The sequence below is a fragment of the Triticum dicoccoides genome, chromosome 5A, assembly GCF_002162155.2.
Source record: "Triticum dicoccoides isolate Atlit2015 ecotype Zavitan chromosome 5A, WEW_v2.0, whole genome shotgun sequence".
NCBI classification, from domain to species: domain Eukaryota; kingdom Viridiplantae; phylum Streptophyta; class Magnoliopsida; order Poales; family Poaceae; genus Triticum; species Triticum dicoccoides.
The window spans coordinates 654,868,374-654,888,498 of NC_041388.1; the positions used below are offsets into that span (position 1 = coordinate 654,868,374).

The 20,125-nt window shown below is 43.0% G+C and overlaps 1 protein-coding gene and 1 non-coding gene across 2 annotated transcripts; both read right to left on the bottom strand.

Moving 5' to 3' along the window:
- Positions 1-3,430: 3,430 nt before the first annotated feature.
- LOC119298290 lies at positions 3,431-4,157 on the bottom strand. The gene is made up of 3 exons (XM_037575748.1): positions 4,023-4,157; positions 3,853-3,941; positions 3,431-3,737 (listed from the first exon to the last, which is right to left on the bottom strand). Exons 1-3 carry the CDS (start codon positions 4,084-4,086, stop codon positions 3,516-3,518), a joined length of 375 nt encoding a protein of 124 aa, XP_037431645.1. The 5' UTR covers positions 4,087-4,157; the 3' UTR covers positions 3,431-3,515.
- A 13,417-nt stretch (positions 4,158-17,574) lies between these two features.
- On the bottom strand, positions 17,575-17,647 carry TRNAE-CUC. The gene has a single exon. It is a non-coding gene; the product is annotated as a tRNA-Glu (tRNA).
- Positions 17,648-20,125: the final 2,478 nt, after the last annotated feature.

Consider the following 20,125-nt stretch of genomic DNA (forward strand, 5'->3'; position numbering starts at 1 on the left):
CCAAACACTTTTGCTCTTGTTTTGAACTCTAATTTGCATGATTTGAATGAAACTAACATGGACTAATGTTGTTTTCAGCAGAACTACCATGCTATTGTTTTTGTGCAGAAATAAAATTCTCGGAATTGGACAATTTTTTTGGAGATTTTTGATGGAAAATATAAAAAATACTGGAGCGAAGACCCACCAGAGGGCGCCCACCTATTGCCCACAAGGCACCAGGGCGAGGCCACCCCCTGGCCGCGCCCTGGTACCTTTTGCAGCCCATGAGGCTCCACTGACCCTAATCTCAATCCTATAAATTCCTTTTCCGCAAGAAAAAATTGAAGAAGTTTCATCACATTTTACGATACGGAGCCGCCGCCACCTCTTGTTCTTCACCGAGAGGGTTGATCTGGAGTCCATTGGGGGCTCCAGAGAGGGGGATTCATCACCAACTCATCTTCATCGCTAATTCCATGATGCTCACTGCCAGGAGTGAGTAATTCCTTCGTAGGCTTGCTGGATGGTGATGGGATTGGATGAGATTTATCATGTAATCGAGTCAATTTGTTAGGGCTTGATCCCTAGTATCCACTATGTTCTGAGATTGATATTGATATGACTTTGCTATGCTTAATGCTTGTCACTAGGACCCGAGTGCCATGATTTCAGATCTGAACCCTCTATGTTTTCACGAATATAATTGAGTTCTTGATCGCACCTGCTAGTCATATGCACTTATATTGTTCTGATCTGTAGACTCCATAGTGAAAATTAAGTAGGATACTCTCTGGGGATGACTGTAATTTGAGGAGTTCATGTATTCACCATGTGTTAATGCTTTGTTCCAGTTCTCTATTAAAAGGATGCCTTAATATCCCTTATTTTCCTTATGGACCCCGTTGCCACGGGAGGGTAGGACAAAAGATGCCATGCAAGTTCTTATTATAAGCACATATGACTATATACGGAATACATGCCTACACTATATTGATGAATTGGAGCTATGTGTATCGCTCTAGGCTGTGACTGTTACATGATGAATGTTATCCAACATAATTATCCATCACTGATCCAATGCCTATGCTTTTCGCATATTGATCTTTGCTAAGTTACTGCTGTTGTTGTTACAATCACTATAAAACTGCTACTTTTACTGTTACCGTTACTATTGCTACTATTACCACTGCTATCAAACTATCATACTACCGCGCTACTGATCACTCTGCTGCAGATATTTAGTTCTTTAGGTGTGGTTGAATTGACAACTCAACTGCTAATACTTGCAAATATTCTTTGGCTCCCCTTATGTCGAATCCATAAAATTGGGTTGAACACTCTACCCTCAAAAACTGTTGCAATCCCCTATACTTGTGGGTTATCACAAGGCCATGTGATGATGCTCTTGGCCAGGCGGGTGGTAGTGAGTGTAGGAACACGCGGTACACTACGCTAGCGCTAAATAAAAATTTTCTACTGCGCACCCAAGATCATGATCCTAGAAATAGATCAGAAGATTGGGTTTACCACTAGACGCGCAGACACCGCAGCGGAAGTAGAGTTGGTGATGCATATAGTCGATCTCCTGGGCCGTCTCCTCCTCGCGTTGCTGAAATCCCACGAACAACAAAGACGTATGAACAGTGATCTCCCACGAACGACGCCTCACGGTTCCCTCGAACGGTTCGTCCAAGCACCGCATATGCGATGCCTCCAAGGTATCCACACGTACGGGGAGCAGCGTCGAGCGGCAGACTGCTAGGTCTGGTCGCGAGGCATGGGGGTGGGCAGTGGCGGCAGTGTCTCTTGCGGGGTGGGAAAAGATCAACCCTAAGTGGTGTGCCCACTTCCCTTTATATAGACCACCGAGGTGGGGTCAACACTTGAGCCCACTAGGAGTATGCTTCCATTTTCCATTTGGATCCTATCCGAATGGGCTGCAACCCCTTAAGTGTGCGACCCTATAGGTTCACGTACACATGGACATGACCAGAGTCGATAGTGGGTAGCAGCTCCTAGCAGAATGTACCAACTCCCAAGTGTGCGTAAAGTCGTTTGACGAACCTCGACAATGTGTCGTATGCAACATTCCTTTTGCCTCATGATATTTGTTGTCGAGCTCAAGGCGAGTACTTGTCACCCTTGTGGTAGCTCGACCTCTCTTCTCGAAACCGTGATACAAATTCCTGAATTGGGTTAACACTTAACCCAAGTCGCAGGGCCATGCTTTTTGAATCTAATCACTCCAGAGGGCCCAGAGATTATCTCTCCATATAGGAGGGGCAAATCCCATCTTGGTCAGCCATGTCTCGCGGCATGTCTCACGACTCACCCAAAAGCTACCTTTATAACTACCCAATTATGGAGTAGCGTTTGATAGACCCTAAGTGAGTCAATCCTCATCCCGAGAACATGAGAGGACCTCAGGTCTACGGCATGGCATAGACATTGTACTTGAGACTAACAGATGACAATATCTTGCTGCGTCTCAAAGTGGGTCTGTCCGACTCGGTGATCTCCATCACTGAGTCCATACTATCGGTTTAGCATCTCCATGCACATGTCTTGTGAAACATAGTCATCAACCGAGTCGTATACTAGTCAAGGTATGTGTCCGCATAACCTTATGAACTAGGGACCATTAGAACGATCATCATACAATACATAGTTCCACAAACAAGTCACATACTTATTGATACATATCATTGATGATGTTCAAGGACAATACAAAAGACTCATGAATACATGGGGAAATATCATCATCACATGATTGCCTCTAGGGCATATCTCCAACAGCGAGGTCTCCATCGGTCTCATTCCCCTCCCCCCTCCATTATGGTAGAATACGCTCGGTGCCCATGACCATATCGGTAGTGGAGGTGGTATTGGTGATGGTGACATGGTTTTCATCTCAGATCTAAATTTACAACCACAACCACACGGTAGTGTCAGATATTCCCAGATGCTTAGAAAATGTACCATTTAGGGTTTAGGATTTTTATAGTTTAAATTTATATTCGGATTTTAGGGTTTCCACATACAGATGTACTTGAAATTATACTAAAAGAGTGATGCATCTACAATTATATTTCATTCAACTAATAATCTTGGAATCTACATTACTTGTATAACCCTAATTTTAGTGTGTCGATGCAAGTATAGTTTTACACCAATCTACACATATGATTTATTTTTTAACCTATACTTCTATTTTATGAACAAGCCGATAGAATATTACCTTTCTTTAGGATGATCTTAATATGATTCCTCTTAATTTATGTTTTAACTATAACATTCATTTTTAATTTAATTATTTATTCAAACCATATACATACAAAATAACCTCAAGCTTTTGTGCTAACACAATGTACATTTTTCAATTTAACAAAGTTGAGCACATTACATAACCAGTTCAAATAAGTAATAAATTGCTTGAAATGTCTGATAGTTAACATATGACCACAATTTATAATTTACTTCATATATAACTCTGGCGCCCTACACATCTACCTCCAGCATTAGGAAGTACATGATTAACCTGTATTCCCTTTCACCACATTCACTTCAATGATAGATCTAATTGGAATTGGAAATCTTTGAAGAAACTCCTTCCAGCCAGATGTCAAACCAAGACAACCATCATCAGTAGAAATGGAGTATCCACCTTCCACTTTAACATCACCTCTGCGATTGATAAGTGTAACTTCACCTTCTCTTGGCAAGCATAGTTCTTCAGTAATAGAATTGTTAAGTGTCTGCAAATGAAAATTTAAGAATGATACATGGTGCATAGTTGGGGACACGTTATATGAACTAGCTATGTACTTAGTTAATATACTTGGTACTATTCCAGAAGAATGTGTCACTTACAAGCATGCAATTGATGTTAGTGCTACTCATCTCCATTTTGAAAGAACGGACAAGCCCTTTCATGTAAGTTGGTTGAACTTCATTTGTCACTACAAATTGCAACAAAAACTCACTAAATAAAGAACAACTAGCAGTACACATGCATAATTGATACAAGCTAAAAATATTACCAAGAACCTTCTTTCCGTCACGCCATACAAGCTTATCTTGGTAAACAAATGCAACCATAGTCATCAAGTCTTCTTTGAAGTGGAAACAAAGTCGATCACCGTCATCAATATCATGAGTAATCAAAAATTCTTGCCACCCACTTCTACACAGAAACGTCATTGCAGAAGCTTTTACAAGTTTAACTTTGTAATTTCTTTGATACATATCTTCAATATTTATCCTATCTTCACCCATCTTGTTAACCTTTTCACAGAGATTGCAAGGTATTGTCTAGGACACATTTGTAAAAAATAATTCAGAAAAATAAAGACATGTCGCATTCAAAATACATGGAAGTGTTGTTATCTATCTTACATACCAGAAATTCTCTATGTGAAGATACTATTGGAAGGCTGAAAAATTGTTTGTCTCTCTTCATTGGCATGCATGGACCTCGTGGTTTCCCACAAGCATAACACGCATCAGAAAGAAAGTGCCCAATTTGATGGGCAGTAACATGGTACTGCTTTCCAAACAAAAATTAATGAGCTTAAATATTTTATCAATTAAAACCTAAAGCAAATGAGAAAGTGTACAACCTCATATTTTGGCGTCACATTTTTGAATCCCGGTGGATTGTTTAAAGGAGGAACATATGTATTGTCCTTCATGGATTATGAACACAAAATGATATTGTAATTGGTAGGATACTTTTACATGTAAATTGCATTCAAAAACATCGATTGACAATATTGTCTAGATTTTGTAGTACTAGTAGTCTTATATTACAAAGCACACAACTTACCCGACTTCCAAAATTTAGCGTTGCTTCCGTCCTCTTCTTATTTTTGTGCCCATGAGTTATATTATACTACAAAATATGGATTTTTTCGGTTAAGCGTCACCAATTTTCCAATCAAAGGTCCTAGTATAAATAACACTTCCATCATGGATGCCCATGCTATTGGAATGTGATATCCAACAATCAGGAATATCTAATTTAAATTGATTACAATTCATTCATAATATACATTCATATCATATGTTAAATACTTAGAGCCTAAGTAACATATTGAACCATTATTTCTTAGAATTCTTCATATAATTGGGCACAATATTCCCAAAGCTCAATTTAATTGCAATCACTTGAGAAGAAAAATAATAATAAATTCATCTCCTTATCTTAAATATGTTACTTAACTTTGTGAAATTATTTTTAATGTTAACATATAGTACAAAAAATATATTTTATTTACACAACTTATATATAATGCTTCCAAATAGAAGTGTACCTTGCTCTTGGTAATCCATTTTTGCTGAATGGAACTACTTTGGATGGTTGGACTCCTCACTACATTGTTTCCGTTCATGTGCTCATCGTTCCTTCCATCATGTCGATTCAGCTGACATAAAAAGTTTATGACTATCCACAGAATGAACATGAAAAATAAAATATACAATTAAACTTGTAATTGGTGAACACATATTTAGTACAATATAAAAAACATTAAATATAATATCGTTTTTGTATGTAATAAGCACATAATAAGTATTGAAGAAAATTAGATTTAAAATTGAACGTTCTTATATATAAATTTGAAGGATGGATTTCAATATATTCACTAGATTCAAACCTAGAAAAACACTTCACAAATATTCTTTCTAAGTTTTCTAATTACATGTGAACTATGAGTTAATCTTTGTTTCTTTATATCTTTATATCTCCCGTGACTTCGATTGAATCTCATGTGTAGTGATGAACCAAGCATTGCGGGGCAAAAAAATTCAGCCTATTATCATCTTCATTAAACATGTTCGAAGAAAAACTAGTAAATGAGTCACGTTACAACATAGCAACAACTGACTATAGCTAGCAATAATTCCTTTGACGATAGCTATAAGTGTCAATTTTATTAGAATCTTTAGGGTAATAGATTAGACAAGAGAAGAATTGTTCTAAATTTTAATGTTACTTGATTGCTTATATTTATCACAAATACTAGTGTACATAACATGGAAGGTTATACAGATAGATAATTTGCAATTTATAAATAGAAATAAACAATTGTTTCATATTCAAAATCAAGCAATATACATAAATAGTTCTTACAATTATACATGTACCTTTCTTTTGCACGAACTACTAGGTACATCAGAAGTACTCTTTAATCTTGCACTCCTCAAGTCATACCTCCAATGAACATTCTCATGTCTCATTCTATCAATATGATCAACCGCCTAAATAATTGAACAAACAATAACATATATTAAGAAACACAATCTAGAGGACTTAATAAATTTCATCTTCAGTATAGAAAAAAACAATAGCACAATACATCATAGGACAATGTGTTGCATTGTACAACATATATGCAATTGATACTCATACATTAATGATATTTCATTGTTTGTGCATGTAATAAGGCAACGGGTACACAACACAGCTAATATTCAGATGTTTACCTTCATATTGTCCGAGTTGGTCACTACATCACAACCATTTTTCAGATTTGAAGATCTCACATCATGTCGTCCATCCATGTGCTGCAAGTATAAATATTAAATAAGCAAGACAACAAAATTAACAAGATTATATACAAATTAGATTTTGTATAGAAATGAAAGCCATTAATAGAACAGATAGTTCCACGCAACTTCCTTCATACAGGCAAACAATTTCGTGAACATTAATTCTAAATGCAAATACCAATGAAACTAATGACCAGTATTACTTATGACTCATTTGTATATTGGACATAGTAGACCAAAGTCAGCTTCAGACACTAACCATGTTACTTAATTTCCAAAAGTTATCAGAAATGCTACCATATCTTAGAAAAGATTCAATGTAAGAATGAATTTGAACTGGTCAAATTTAATAAAAGTGGGGTTCATGTTTAGAACATAGTAACAAATTTGTAGAGCTTTGAACTAGATATGTACCTCACTTCTGCTAGAACTGCTTCACAAATAACCACGGATCTTGATGCTTGAACTCCTCAAGTCATAGCGTCGATTCAACTTCTCATTATTACTTGCATCCTTGCAATCCATCTCCTAGAAGTATCATCACCCAAGAACAAATATTTAGAACGAAAGTGTAGCACCTTCAGTCAGATATGCTACTTGTAGAGAAAACCAGAAAAGACAATAAAATAGAGAGTTAAACATTCTATGTAAAAGGAATGCTAGCATAATAACTAATCAAATCCAGTGCAAAGATGAATATATGAAAAAGAAATTTCAACATTTCAATACTTACCGTCCGTAATTTGAAAAATCAAATACAAATCCAAGATTTGGTAGGAAGAAAACCAAGCGGCAAGAAGAACGAGGAAGAAGAAGTGGTGGTTGAGTGAGAGGTAGCGGCTATGCTCACAGAAGCGACACCATCCTCTTGGGTCCCATAAAACTATTGCTGTAAAAAAACCTTCCCCAATCGTCCCAATTTTCTTCTCATTTTGCCACCACGTCATCATCTAGAAATGAGTAGTATCTACACTTTTCATCCACTACCTACCACCGAAGGTTGCATATTCGTGCGCACAATATAATGCAAAACTACTTCCAAGATCAAGAGCAGCCACAACGATTCATCCATAGTTTAAGATTTTAGTTGTTTTCACCGCTCGATGACACCAGTTAATTTTTCTATCTTTGATTAGTATCTTATTCTATACTTACGCATGTTCACATTTCACAGTTTCAGCTTGATCCATGATAAAGTATAGATCCATTTGCTACTATGGTCATAACCTATTGAAAATCCTCATGTTCTGCATATTCAACCACCACATATATAGATCCACTATAGAGAAATTAGTACTTGATACTCAAACTATTGTGCATGTTATTTTGTGTTATAGTCAGCCCTTACCTTTATCACAAATTTTTAACTAACATTACAATCTTCAAATAAAGACATTTATCACAATTTTTATTTATACAGAGCTAATTAAATAGTAGGAGTGAGAATCTATCAATTTGAATAGACGTTCTCAAGTTTTTAGCTACATTTGATGATTTTCAAATAAACAATATTTGCAAACTTTATATAATAATTATCTATAAAATACAAAATATAAATCCTATGTTTATCACTTGCAAACGATTCTGACAATTTCAAATCCATTCTAATTTAGCATAAACATGTCAATGCCATGTCATGAAAGTAGTAGCAGCTTCAATGAAGACCATATACTTATGAAGGTCATAACAAGGAAACTAAAGAAGACAATGTGTCTGACCTAAAGCAAGACATTGAAGATAGCAGATTCAAATGCAAAAAGGTGATTAAAATCGATTTAAGAAATTACATTTTGAATTTAAATAGTCGTACTGATATGCACAAACTAATATTGTTGCTCAGTTGAACTTGTATGACATGTGTTTTTTCTGATGAGAGGCGCAACAAAAAACTGCAATCAACTGAGCACACACCAAAATAATTAATGTTAGGTCTTGTTGACAAAACAAATAGGTTTGTGCGATAAAACAACTACCAAGGAGAGTTTCATTGGTAATGTTACTAAATTATAAACATATCTTCAATTTTGTGTGATTTCATCTCATCGGAAACTTGACATGGTTATGTATACATGTCCTGGGCCTTGATTATGATGCTTCGAAGTTCAATCTTGTGTTATGAAAGGAACTTTGGCAATAGCATAATACTAATTAAGTTTTATATTACTCATGGATATGGTCTTGCTGAGGATATCCTATAAGAAGTCTAAGTTGTCCTATCTATGGAATTAGAGGAGGTCACGTATAGAAGTATTATGAGGGCATATCTTGTTGCCTATCAGCTCCTTGCCGGAAATACCACACCCAAAGGGTCAAAACTATGTTGTTAAGATGCAACATGTTGAGGCATGCTACACAACTGCATTGCTTGTTAAACAACCTCATATAACTTCGTTGGACAATGTATCAAAACTCAACATATGAAGAACATTTGAGTGCAGGTGTGAAACCATTCCATCTTGAGTGGGTTACCATTGAGGTACTGACTTGGACAGCCTGTATCACTAGTAGGCGGTTAACAGTGGTGTACGATGGTCACACCACTAGTAACCACTTACTAGTCGCATGATACTAGTGGTGTGCTGTTTACATGCCACTAATGACAATTTTGGCATACTACTAGTAGGCTTTTCTCTACTAGTGGTTGTGTTGCAAGAATAATCATATTTACGCACGGGTCCATGTGACCTTTTTCTATAATTAGAAAGAAAATCATGTTTTCAACATTTAAATTTGTGAAAAACATGGAAAAAAGCATGCCAACGTGAATTTTGATATATAAATAGGATTGTCTAAGAGTTGTAAAAATTAGAAGATGAAATATGGAAGATAAGTTGCATAACATGTAATGTATCTTATTTTTTGGTAGTTTAATCACATCTAAAAAAATCTTTGTATTACCAATTTTCACAAGAACAAGTTTCTACCCATTATATTGTTGTTTTTAATAATTTTGTAAGTTGTAAATGTGATCATTAATTACCATGTACAAACTAAGAAATTGTATGAACCTAATTTCACATAATAAAAGGAAAGAACATGGAAGATCAACTCTCAAAATAGAGAAATAAGCTAATGAACAAAGAATATCACCTACATCCTTCACTAGTCAAGGCGAGACAAGGAAAATGTTTAGTGAAACAAAATTGCATTGATTAGTACAATGCACAAGTGCATTATGACAGTGACAATAGAAGATAAGAGTTTTGAACATGTGTGATAGCTTCTCTACCATTTTGGTATTTTGGGAAATCCCGTCCATCATAGGAAACTCCTTAATAAAGAATGGAAGAGGATGGAGGATCACTTCGAAAATAAACTTAACAATTGGAAAGGAAAACTTTTGTTCCATGGGGACATGATAATCCTTGTCAATGTGATACTCACTATCCTACCGATGTGTATGCTTTTATTATTTGATATACCAAAAGAGGTACGAAAAATAATGGAGTATTACCTATCCATATTTTTCTAGAAATGTGATGAATAGAAAATAAAGTATCAGTTGGTCATGTGGACTGTTATATGCAAGTAAAAGATACCAAGGTGGACTAGTCATCGAGGATCCCATTATAATGCTTACCTCCCCACATGTGGTTGTAAAAATTACTTAACAAGGATGATGGTTGGCAAGAGCTCCTACGGAATAAGTACCTCCACTCAAAACCACTACATGAGTGACATCAAAGAATTAGGATTCTCCTTGTTGGAAAGGTATATGTGAGTCACTATTTTCCACAAGAATTATTTTGGATGTTCAATGTGTCTCTGAAGATCAAGATCTTCAACTAGTACTTCCATTAGGGGGTATCTTAACTAAGGAGAATCTAGTCAAAATACGACGAAAGGGAAACAAGAAACATCACCTTTGTATTGGAGACAAATTAAATCATGTCCTACTATGTGCCTGGTGCTGCTTGTGCCACGCCGCCATGCGGCCAAAGACGTGGGGCGCTGTGAGAGAGAAAGAGAGGGGGAGTGGGTGGTGGTGGTGAGGTTATGGGCGGCCGGGAGAAGAGAAGGGGCGAGCGGGGGAAGGTTAGAGATTGGGAGAGGGAAAGAAGATCTAGTGAGGGGAATGGTGGCGGCTGAGGTTGGGAGATGTTTGGGGAGAGAAAATGGTTAGGTTAGGGTTAGGTTAGGTCGTGTGGTTTTGTTTTGTTATTTTTTGGGCCATTTCACCCCCCCTAATTTGCGCGCATTCTCATCTTTACCCCTAAAAACAGATCATGTGCTCAACTTTGCCCCTCTTTCGTCAACTTCGCTTATGGAAATACCCCTCTGAGTCGTTTCTGTCTAGTAAAAGGCCTTTGACCGTCTAAGGGATGTTTCCTGGGCATTTTTGCCCCTCTGTGGATATGTTCCTTATGGGTGGGACTATACCTGGTCATATCTCAGGCCGGGTCGGGCCAAAAAAAGCCCGGTGCAAAAAACCCAGGCCCGAGCCCGGCCCGGCCCGACCACCGGGCCTACTAAATCGGGCCCAAGCCCGGCCCGAACCTGGAAAAGCCCGACACAGCCTGCTCGGCCCGGCCCAACCACGACTAAAAACCCATTTTCACAGGCCCGAGCACGACCCGATCTTTCTGTCGGGCTTGATTTTTAGGCCCGAGCCCGGCCCGATGGCATGTTCCCGGCCCGAGATTTTCGAGCCGGGTCAGGTCGGGCCGTCCGGGCTGGGAAACCCATGGCTAGGTCTAGGTGGGACCCACCTCCATGAAAAAACTCTCTTTCTTTCACTTACATGCGGGCCTAACAATGAAAAAGAAATAAAGAAATAGAAGGAAAAATTCTCTCTCTCTATCTATCTCTCCCTACCACACAACACTAGTTCAACTCCGGCGAACCCTACGCCCCAACCCTGCACCGCTACCACCGCGAGCTCCACACACATCTCTGCACTCTCCTTCTCCTCCCCTCTTCATCTCTCTCTGTTTCACCCTCATTTTCTCTCTCATCCTCTATCTCTCTCCCGCAAGAACACCCGATAGCGTCCGGTCGCCGTCGTCACACAGGCACGCGTCCAACGATAACCCCAAGTGTCATCTTCGCTAGGAAGCTCTGCCGAGACGCCGTCAACCTTTGAGACGACGAATTTGAGCATAGAAAGCCATGACAGGGTGTCACAGTGTCATCTTCCCCACCTTCACCCTTGGACCACCGCCGTTAATTTTGATGTCGTTGAAGCACACTAGCCAATACCCGTCGCGCTTTGAGGATCCCGAGGTGCCACGTCGACATCCTCCACGACAAGCCCATGAACTAGGGTCGTCTTCCTCGCGAGCTCCAAGCCCTGCCATGTACATCGCCATCGATTTCCTCACTTCGGTATTCCCAGAGCCCCAATGGTGTTTCCATTGTGCTCCAGTTGAGCTCCCTAAGCTATCGCACCATTTTACCCCTCTTCATCTCGCATGATAGTCGGCTCTCCAGTTGAGCTCGTGGGATTGGTCGCTGCCATTCACGCCGGTGACCATTTGGTCCAAAGCCACCATCGATCGCTAGATGCGGGACAACCAAGGCTATCGCCTGATGCCCTCGGTCGGCCTCCCCGCGGCTTCCCGACGTGCCTTCGCCAAAGGATTTGGCTGCTGTCGGCAAAACTCAGCCTTAGGAGGAGGCACCGCGATCACGGTCTCACCCCATCCCTTCCTCTTGGTTTCTTCTACCAGGACAAGCCTTCCTCAAACCTCTGGAAGTATCACATTGACAAAACCCGCTGTTTGGTGCCAAGCTTCATGCGGATGTCTGAATTGTCACGCTTTGTTGGTAGCAAATCCACTCACAATGCTATCAAGCCATTATACCTTGAGACCTTCATTCCAGGTCTTGGTGTAAGCCTTAACTTCTATAAGCCCATTGCATCCCAGGACAACTTCCTGGTCCTCTGCCGCCAATCAGAAGTTGCCACTCCCAACGGTCAGTTCCTAAATGATTTGTTATATGTCTGCAATCCTCTCACTTGCGAAACCTTTGAGATTCCTAGCCACAGACATTGGCGGAGGCCCCCGGTGGGCAAGATATGGCAGTCGCCATACCTTGATTTTGGGCAAAAAAATTATACATACGCATCTATCGTCGCTATCAATTGTCTCGTTCCTTCATTCGAGTGCAGCCACAAAACAGGTAAAGAGGCCACTGGCCTGATGGGCCGACACATACACGCACGAGTTGGCCCAGGAAGCGGTTGAGCTCGATTCCATCGAGCGCTCAGGCACATGACGCACACGCAAGCGTCGAACCCTAAGAAGCTAGCGCAGCGACAGCGGCCGTTCAGGTCGCGAGGACCAGGCGGGCGACTAGCGACGGGGTAGGCTACGCCGGCGGTGAGCTGGGGGCTTAGAGCATTTCCAGCCGCGCCCCCAACAGGCCCCCAAGGCCGTTTTTTAGCGCTGGCACCGAAAAATCGGCCCAGTCGTGCCCCCATGAGCCTGTTTTTTGCCGGATTGGGCCGAAATTGTCGCTGGCGCACTCAACCCGAACCCGGCACGCTGTGGGGCGCCCGAGGGCGCCAGCTCGAACGTTTTGGCGTGAAAGAGTGGCGGGACCGGCGCGTCAGCGAGACGAAGGCTGGTCGTCCTCATCGTCTTGGTTTTCCCGCGGGGAATCAATGCCAAGGCTGCCACAGGTCAGCCTGCCATTGATTCACGGGCAGCGAAGTGCGGTGACGCCACCCCGCCTTCCGCCACGCGTTCACACGCGGCCGCCCCTGGTCGCGCCGGTGAGGCACCAATCCTCCCCCTCCTCGCCGCCGCACTTTCTTCCTTCTCTCCGCCGTTCGAGCCCCTCTCTCTCCCCCCGGCAACCATGAGTGCGAGGTACCCCGGCGACGCGGCGGCGGCCAACAGTTTCGGTCACCGCTCGCTGCATGAGTGGGAGGCCCACCTCCTCCATGAGGCCAACTACCCCGTGCCGCCCGACGTACGCGCTCCGTCGCGGTGGAGGCTCAGCGCCAGCGGGGTCCCTGTCCCCCCTCTGCCCGTCCCCGAGGCACCCACATATTTCCACACCGAGATCGAGCGTGCGCGGGCGTCCCTGACGGCCACGGAGCGGGCGCTCCCGGAGTACGCCGCCGACAACCATGCGGCGTGGGCAGCGTACTTTGAACGCCGGCAGGAGGTGCGGCTTGCCTCCACCAACAATGCGCCGGCGCCGCGCGACCGCAACAACAATGAGGGCCGCCGCCTGTGGTGGGGCGTCCCGTGCCGCACACTCAGCGGCGTCCTCGTGCACCTCGAGGGCGGCAATGACCCGCCGTTTGAGTACCCGACCACTCGGAGCGGCGACGCGTGGCTGCCGAGGAGGATGATGGGATGGTCATCCTCCTCTTCCTCCTCCTCCTCCCGATCCTCCTCTCACTCCTCCAGCGTGCCGGCGTTTGTCAGTGTCAAGCCAGAGCCGTCCGAGACGCCGCTCGGTAGGCGCACCCGCGGCGCCGGCCTCGTCATCAACGACGGCGGCCGTGGCTCCTCCTCCTCGGCCACTCCTCGCCTGGTCAAGCCGAAGAGGGAGCCAGGGCTGGCGACGGTGAAGCCGAAGCCGGGGCTTGCCGCTGTGAAGCCGGAGCCTGCTCTCGCTGAGGAGGCCGACCAAGAAGAGGCCACCTTGCAGTGGGAGCGCGAGGACTACACGCGCATGGAGCTGGACCGCCAGCGCCGCACCCTGGAGGAGATCACCGAACGCTGCCGCCGTGAAGTAGCGCGCCGGGGCGAGGGGTCGAGCAGCGGCGCCGGCCGTGTCCAGGAGGAGAAGCAGGAGGACGACGCCGGCGACGACTACGCCCTGCTCAGCGCCTACTTCGGCCCGTAGTTTAGGGTTTTTTCCGTGCATTTTATTCGTGTAAAAACATCTAAATTTCGCCGAAATATGTCGTGTTTGTTGAAATTTGGCCTAAATATGTCGTGTTTGCTGAAATTTGGTCGAACTGTGAGGACGTCTGGGGCCCGACGGCTGGGGACGTACTCGCCCCCACGCCGAAAAACCCGCCGTCTCGCCCCCAAGAGGCGATTTTCGGCGCGTCTTGGGGGCGCAACGGCTGGAGATGCTCTTAGAGGGCGGCGGCAGCAAGCTCCAGCGACTGCAGCAAGCGTTAGTGGCGGCGGCAGCAAGCACCAGCAGCGACTCCAGGGCTCCAGCGGCGGCGGCAGAAAGCTCCAGTAGTTTGGGCCATAAGATGGAAAAGGAGGGGACGGGGTCAGCAACTCCAAAGGAAAGGGAGGAAGAGGTGCATTTCTTATGTCTCTGAAATTTTATAGTAATTGTTAACAGCAATTTGAATCCAATCAGATTTTAGTGACAGATTGACGCTGTGGATTGCATATTTGACAAAGTATTTTAAAGTAATTGGTAGTGGAAGCAGCTCAAAAACAAATCCAAGCACCCATGAAAGTGTTAATGTTCCGGGACATGTCACTCATCAAGATCAAGTGACTTCCATCGAAACATGTCTACATTATGGGCATGTTTTAGGTTAATGTTTCAGGACATGCCATTAACAGCTTCATTATGGGTATGTTTTAGGTTGTTTTTCTATTGAAACATGTCCACATTTTCATTGCGTTTGATATTTCGTTTGTAGTGTGTATTCACTCTTTCAATTTGCATCCAAAAAATTCTTTCCTTAAGACTTCGCCACACCTTATTTTTTTTTGGTCCTCCGTCTCTGGCCACAGATATGTACCTCCTGACCATTATGCCTTGTTTGTCACCAATGATGTCGACCTTTATGTACGCATGTCCCAGTCCTTCCAACTGATAGGCATTTGGATAAGAAAAGGAGATTGTTTCATCTGTATGTGTTATAGCTCAAAGAGTGGAGCATGGATGAGGTCTTAAGGAGTTCCTCGGTTAATGCTTGGCCTTTACTTGGTGTTATCCTCGGCCGTTGCTTCTGGCGGTGTCATCCATTGGCTATGTGGTAGCTGGAAACAAATGTCGCCCACTCACGTTGCCACGCTGCACATTAGCAATATGGAACTGTCATATCTGGAGCTCCCGCCCAAAGCAAAGCGTAACAGGTGTCCATTGCTGGGGAATTCAGCAGACAGGGGGATTCTGTTGGTCATCGTGCAAGGGTTTTAGATGACACTTTGGAAACACAATAGTGCGCTTGGCGATGTCTCCAGCAACTCGGTGCTTTCTAAAAGGATTGACATGAGAATTTCCTTGCCGCAACGAGTGGCCACGTTGGAGATCTAGGCAAAGGTCAGGTTGGAGATGTCCCGAGGCAAAAGTGGGACGTTGGTGATCTGGGTTGATGGGGAAGGCCTCTTTATGTTCAGCCTCGATAGGTCGATGAGGAGGATTGATAGTGCGAATGTGACCAAGAAGTACTTCCTCTGCTGTAAGAATAAATCCGAGGCGCTCCGGTGATCTACCGAGGACCAAGCAATCACACAAGCACGACACCGAGATTTGTTAACAAGGTTCACCATCATGGATACATCCCCGGGGCCTGACTACGAGCGCTCCTCCCCATGACACCGCTACAATACCGCACCCTGACCGCCCAGGCGCCGGGACACACCCCGGGCTCCCTCGCGTGCCTGTGCTATTATGTTGGCATATGTTACATCGTGTGTCTACCTCCGATATATATGAGAGGCCTAGGATACAAGTGTCCTAGTAGGACATAACTCCTACCCTATCTACACATAGTCCAAGCTGGGGCCTATTGTACATGTTTATTTGATTAATCCAGCAGACCACTGAAATTTTTGAAGAAAAACAACGGGTAGAAGAAGCTTGTCACGATACCATGGCGCTATTATGTTGGCATTTGGTAGATAAGACAGTCCAGAGATTAAATACACAAAAAATTCAGTTGACCTGATATAAGATGGGGCCTATTGTACATGTTTATTTGATTAATCCAGCAGACCACTGAAATTTTTGAAGAAAAACAACGGGTAGAAGAAGCTTGTCACGATACCATGGCGCTATTATGTTGGCATATGTTACATCGTGTGTCTATTTCCGATATATATGAGAGGCCTAGGATACAAGTGTCCTAATAGGACACAACTCCTACCCTATCTACACACAGTCCAAAAAAAAGTCCGACTGTAATCTACCTTGTACAGTAATATTTGGCACAACTCTAACATCTGCCCATATGAGATAGATTGGCTGTCTTGGCTTGCGATCACGAACCTTGTCATCGATGACTCGCTGTCTCTGGACGTAGAAAGGGAGAAGGCCCAAGGCAGATGGAGAACATTAATGGGAATGAATTTGGCGACAAATGGAGCATCTTAATTGCCAGGAACATCATCAACCTGGTTTGTTGGTGGTACGGCAACCATTCATTCTAATATTGTCGAATGTGTTTACTTTTGTATGAGCATCATAATGATGACTATCATTAGTTTGTTACTTCATTCTAATGACATTCACCGTGAAACCTTTTCGCTCTTGTGTCCTAATGAAATGCAAGACTTCCTAAGCTGTGTTTTTAATTGAACTAAGCTGTGTTTTTCTAATGAACCAAGCTGTGTTTAACCCATGTTCTGTCTTTGCATCTGAGCTGGTTGGCCATTTTGCTGAAGGGGTGTGCAGGTAACGCCATGGTAGCATGGTTGTCTGATTTTTCTTGTACCATGAATTATGATATTCAGAATCGCGCCATGGTATCGTGACAAGCTTCTTCTACCCGTTGTTTTTCTTCAAAAATTTCAGTGGTCTGCTGGATTAATCAAATAAACATGTACAATAGGCCCCAGCTTATATCAGGTCAACTGAATTTTTTGTGTATTTAATCTCTGGACTGTCTTATCTACCAAATGCTTGTGGGTGCTTTAAAGAAACGAGTTGGTTTTAGAGTTTAGGGGTAGTCCACTAGTCATGCCCGGAACAACATAAAGCTAGTTGTTTTATTGCCTATCTGTTACCTACTTGTGCACCGGACATGGTGGCACACACGTAACAAGACTTCTTTACACAAAGACGTGGTTTTGGAAGGGAACTGGCGAAATCTACATTTACTTCTCTCAAAAGAGTATCGAATCACTGAAATACTAAAAAAAAGCTAGAAAAACAAAAAAAAAGTTCCGTCGCCGGGACTTGAACCCGGGTCTCTCGGGTGAGAGCCGAGTATCCTAACCACCTAGACTACGACGGATTTCTTGTTGCGAAGGTAAACTTTGTTTATAGTACCTTGAACTATTCCGTCCCAACTCCCGAGAATCAAACTCGTCGCACATTATTGAGGAAAAATATCCTGGTCGTTTTCGTGTACTCAAAACAATCAAGAATTTGCCCCTCCATATGCAAAGGATCAACTCGAAAACCGCAATTGTCCTACTGAAATCCGCTAGGTTCTGTAGGAAGTCAAATTCAAACATGTTCAGGTGGCCAGATGGGGCATAGTCTCTACTACTAATAAACAAGCAAACAAGAACTTCGCTAAGTACACCCGGCAACTTGTCCTAAAAAACACACGGAACAATCAACACCACACAATTATACCCGCACATCTAAATCTAACAGCCATCATTCATTTGCTGCCTGTACGGTGTGGACTTAGGAAATACGCTTGACTGACCGTGCTCCACCTCCAGCACCCCCCATCCACCCCCTACAATCACGCTGTACTCCAGGTAAATAAGGAAACAACGTTAATTCGTCATCGCACCACGCTGATCTCTGGTAAAATAAGGAAACAAAATTAATTCGACATCGCACCGTCGCACCATTGCCAATGTCATCGCCATTGTTCCCGACCAACGTGGAGACCGTCCGCGAGCAGCGTCGCTTCCTTCCCCGAGGTCGCCAGGGCAGCGACGCCACAGAACTTCCAGCAAGGTCGCCAGGGCAGCGACGCCAGGGAGCGCCCAGGACCCTGCCCTCGCAGCGTGGCATCCCTACGGGAGATCCCCACTGGTACAGCCCGCCCTGGCCGTCGCAGCCAGCCGGATACACGCAGCTGTAAAATTCTTCTCTCCACTTTAGTCTAAACTTCTTCCTTCGACCTGCTTCTTCCTTTGACCTGTTGCATCAATACTCGAAATTGTAATGTTCAGAATATATAGTTCTAAAATATACACGCGTGCACATCACAATACTACACATCTGTAGCTACTGTTTATTGACCTGTTGCAGCAATACTCGGAATTGTAATTTTCAGAATATATAGTTCTAAAATATACACATGTGCACAACACAATACTACACATCTGTAGCGATTTCCAGCCTAACTGATACATGCATCCTATGTCCTATACCTGGTGTGAACTAAAATAGCCATTCATATTTTAGATTACATCTAGCAGTGGGGATAAAAAATATAGCTTCATTGTCCCAAGTAGATACGTCAGGATAAAGAATAGAAGTTAATTTCCGCACCAATAAATCACAAATTCTGTACCTGCCAAAGCAACATTCTATGTTTGCGGCTCAACAGCAGGGCCAATATCATCTTCTGCCTTCTGTTACAGTGTAAGTGAACAGGAGGGCCAACCACTGAGAGTGGTCCTGTAAGGAGACCTGTCATTACAACTTCCTATTAATAATGTAAATACGGCTTTGATGCAACACATTATCAACTTCCCAATTTTTTATGATAGCAATATTCATATGTAGGCCAAGGGTATGTCATCTCCCAAGAGTGCGGAAGCGCGCACCCCATTTCAAGATCTAAGTAACAACCGACTATTGGGTAATTATCGTCAGCCTTTTCCTAAAAATGTCATACTGTATTTGTTGGTGCTTATATACTAACTTGCGGTATGTACTTATATCCTAACTTGCGGTATCTACTTATGAAGACCCCAAAGAATTGAAGAGGCAGAGGAACAGAGAGTACTATGCACGCAATAAAGATGATATCCTTAAAGACGGCGTGAGGCCCGTGAGAAGAAACAGGCTTCAACAACATTGCTTAATGTCGATCAAAATGTACCTCATACACCCCAGCCGTTGGCCCGAGGTAAACTTTCCCTTACACTGCATTCTTCTGTATTGGTCCAAAAACTTATAACATGCATGCACCAAACTAACAACAATATGTCATAGATATGGACCCTAACGAACTGCAGAGCCAACTGGTTGGGATACAGTATTCACAGAACATAGATGGTGTCTTTGAGAGACAACATCAAGCCTACATTGATATTGAAATGACCGGTGTGGATGGCGATGTTAATGAACAAGAAAATGAAACAGTTACACCGGTGCCCATGTACATCGGTAATGCTGATCAACAAAGTATATACAACCCTATGTGTTCATACTAATTAACTTTATTACACATATATGCAGACCCTAAGGAGTTGAGGAGGCAAAGGAACAGGGAGCGGTATGCACAAAATAGGGATGAGATATTAAAACGACAACGCCTATCCCGTGAAAAGAGAAAGATTAGCACTGGCCTCAACGATGATAACACTGTGTCGCAAACACCACCTATAGGACAATCCGGTGTCACCCAGCTACATAAATTGACAGGTTCGGGTGTACCATAAAATATACCTTTTGGGTGGGAGGTCCTGCATGTACTTGCATGTTCACACTAAAATGGGTACTCATGTGGTGCTCCAATTTTATGGCAGGCTTGTCAAATTTACAAATTTCGTCTCATGAACAAATCCCTCACGACAAG

What these genes read in the sequence shown, in the direction of transcription:
- LOC119298290 (XM_037575748.1), bottom strand. Translation starts at nt 4,086, where the DNA reads ATGACTATGGTTGCATTTGTTTACCAAGATAAGCTTGTATGGCGTGAC. An exon ending in TGACGGAAAGAAGGTTCTTG is followed by an intron (nt 3,942 to 4,022) that starts GTAATATTTTTA and finishes TGCAATTTGTAG; the next exon opens with TGACAAATGAAGTTCAACCA. An exon ending in CTAACATCAATTGCATGCTT is followed by an intron (nt 3,738 to 3,852) that starts GTAAGTGACACA and finishes TTTCATTTGCAG; the next exon opens with ACACTTAACAATTCTATTAC.